Here is a 2,578-nt window from a genome sequence, read left to right as displayed (position 1 = left end):
TGTTGGTTTCAATTTTTCTATTGCCAATTAAATACATGCTGACATTATTACAAACTATTGTATTCCAGGGATGCACAGCCCAGTTGTTACAAAACACTCCTTTATATTGGATATTTTTAAAAAATCCTTTCTCAAGGTATGGTGCCCACCAAGTCACTATCCAACTGGCAGGGTTTGCTTTCCATCAGAAAGACTCTGGCTGCCATACCTTGTGAGCATGAATGGCTCATGCCACTCTTGCATGACCTTGCCCTTCCAGCAATCCTCTTCCCCATCGCTGGGACATTTACTGGGCTGAGACGTGTGCACTGGCAAGTTTGAGTGATGTAAGCATCCCAACCTATAAAGCACCTAAGTAGACTTTGTAGCATGTGCCATTTATTAGGGTTTCCATTAAAGTATTATGTTTCCATACTTTACAACCATAAAAGAATAAATCACTTCAAAAGATTTAAGAATCATGTTTTAGAAGGCTACTTCAGTGTGGCTTATATTTGTATTTAAATCGGTCTGTAAAATTTCCTCATAATATAATAAACACAATGTATGAAGTACCCAAATAGTATCTGAGGTTCCTTTTAATTGGTGGCATTATAAATGATTTGTTAACTTCTCTGTCTATATGTATATGCTTTCCAATTTTTCTAAAATGGATGTATGCTATATTTAAAAATGACTAGGTTTTATTTTTAAAAGTAGAACCAAAACAAGACATTGGCAAGGAAGGAGAAAAGAGTTTTCATACTAGTTTTGCCAAAGAACCATTGGTCCCCTCACTGCTTCTTGAAATTTGCCGTTCTGAATAAGAAGAAAATGGGGTAAAGATATTTTCTAATTTTGAAGCACCACCAAAAACATTTTTTTAAATGATAATACACTCCAGATATCTATGTATTATATTTTTACAACTTCTCGACACCGAATGGCTTCAGAATAAACATTTAAATCCCAGCACTCAGTCAACAGAAAAGAGAAAAATAAGAGTACATGAGTGGAAACTCGAATCATTAGTGTTCTTAGAGGAAACCTCTTTCACTTATTCTACAAGTATGTACTGAATGTCCAGTATGTGAAAATCTCTGTAGGGCATTGTGGGGAGATAAGAAAGAAACAGGAATGTTCTTTGCTATCACTTGAAGGAATTCAATAATTCAATAAGTACGTATTGAGTGTTTACTGTAGCTGGGCACTGGGGATGTATCAGTGAAGATACCAGACAGAAATACGTGCCCATCAAGAGTTAACTCTCCCTTATTGTAAATGATAACATCTCACTTTCAGGAGCACACACTATACATGGGAGCCAGAAATAGGAACTGAGGCATGAGGAAGGAGTAAATGCAATTCTCCAAATGTGTGGGTCGTCTAATCCCTGAGTTCACAGTTTTCCGAAGAATTATTTCCTGCCGTTTACATGAGCCCAGAAACTCCCACCTTTCCTAGCACAGTAAATGTCTTTTCATTACCCGATTTAGTGCATCTTTCAGCTCCTTGTTTCTCATACTGTAGATCAAAGGGTTCAACACAGGGGTGACGAAGGTGTAGACAACAGAAACCACACGGCCCATTTCTGGGTTGTAGCTAGAGCTGGGGCGTAAGTAGATAAGGCTACAGCAGCCGTATTGGAGGAGAACCACAGTCAGATGAGAAGAGCAGGTGGAGAAGGCCTTGTGTCGACCCTCGGCTGAGCGGATCTTCAAAATGGCAGCGACAATGAAGATGTATGAGATGGAGATGAGGGAGAAGGGAATGGTAAGGATGATGACACTGACGATGAAGATCATGGCTTCTGGCATTCTAGTATCCCCGCATGCCAACCGCAAGATCGGGAGTACATCACAGTAGAAGTGAGTGATTCTGTTGTGGCCACAAAACGGCAGGTGGAAAATCAGAGCTGTGAGTTGTAAGGCTAGAAGGAAGCCAAGGACCAAGGCTCCGGTAGCCAGCTGGGCACACAGCTGCCACCTCATGATGAGGGTGTAGCGCAAGGGGTCCCGGATAGCTACAAACCGATCGTAAGCCATGATCCCCAAGAGGATACAGTCAGCACTGCCCAGGAAGACAAAGAAGAACATCTGTGTACCGCAGCCAGATAAAGAGATGGGTATTCTCCCCATGGTCAGGAGGTTGACCAAAGCCAGAGGGGCAACAGTGGAAGAGTAAAAGATCTCCAGCACCGCCAGATTGGCCAGGAAGAAATACATGGGAGTGTGGAGGGCACGCTCTGCCCAGACAGTGAGAAAGATTGTGGCATTCCCAATGAGACTGCCAGTATACATTAGCAGGAAAGCCACAAAAATACACATTTGTACCTTCACGATGGGTGAAAGTGGGTGAAAGTGGAACTGGATCTCTATGGTTTGATTTTTGTACCCCATAAAAGTGGCACACCCGGCTTCCTAGGACAAAAGAAAGAAAATAAAACATGTTTGGGAAGAAAGTGCTGTGTGCTGTAGGGTAAAGGTGATGAAACTGTCTTAACACCTATAGCTTTAGCAGTTTTGAAGATGAGTTTATGCTGCACAGGCCACTCTCTATTCTTACTTGTGTGTGTCAACTCACGTTTTCAAGACAGTTG

At 41.8% G+C, this 2,578-nt stretch overlaps 1 protein-coding gene across 1 annotated transcript; it reads right to left on the bottom strand.

Moving 5' to 3' along the window:
* Positions 1-1,439: 1,439 nt before the first annotated feature.
* LOC118925066 (olfactory receptor 10V1-like) lies at positions 1,440-2,378 on the bottom strand. The gene has a single exon (XM_036910484.2). The coding sequence runs from the start codon at positions 2,376-2,378 to the stop codon at positions 1,440-1,442; it is 939 nt and encodes a 312-aa protein (XP_036766379.2).
* Between the last annotated feature and the right edge of the window lie 200 nt (positions 2,379-2,578).

This window comes from Manis pentadactyla, chromosome 9, assembly GCF_030020395.1.
Source record: "Manis pentadactyla isolate mManPen7 chromosome 9, mManPen7.hap1, whole genome shotgun sequence".
In the NCBI taxonomy this organism is placed as follows: Eukaryota; Metazoa; Chordata; class Mammalia; order Pholidota; family Manidae; genus Manis; species Manis pentadactyla.
This window is presented reverse-complemented; position numbering and strand designations above follow the sequence as displayed.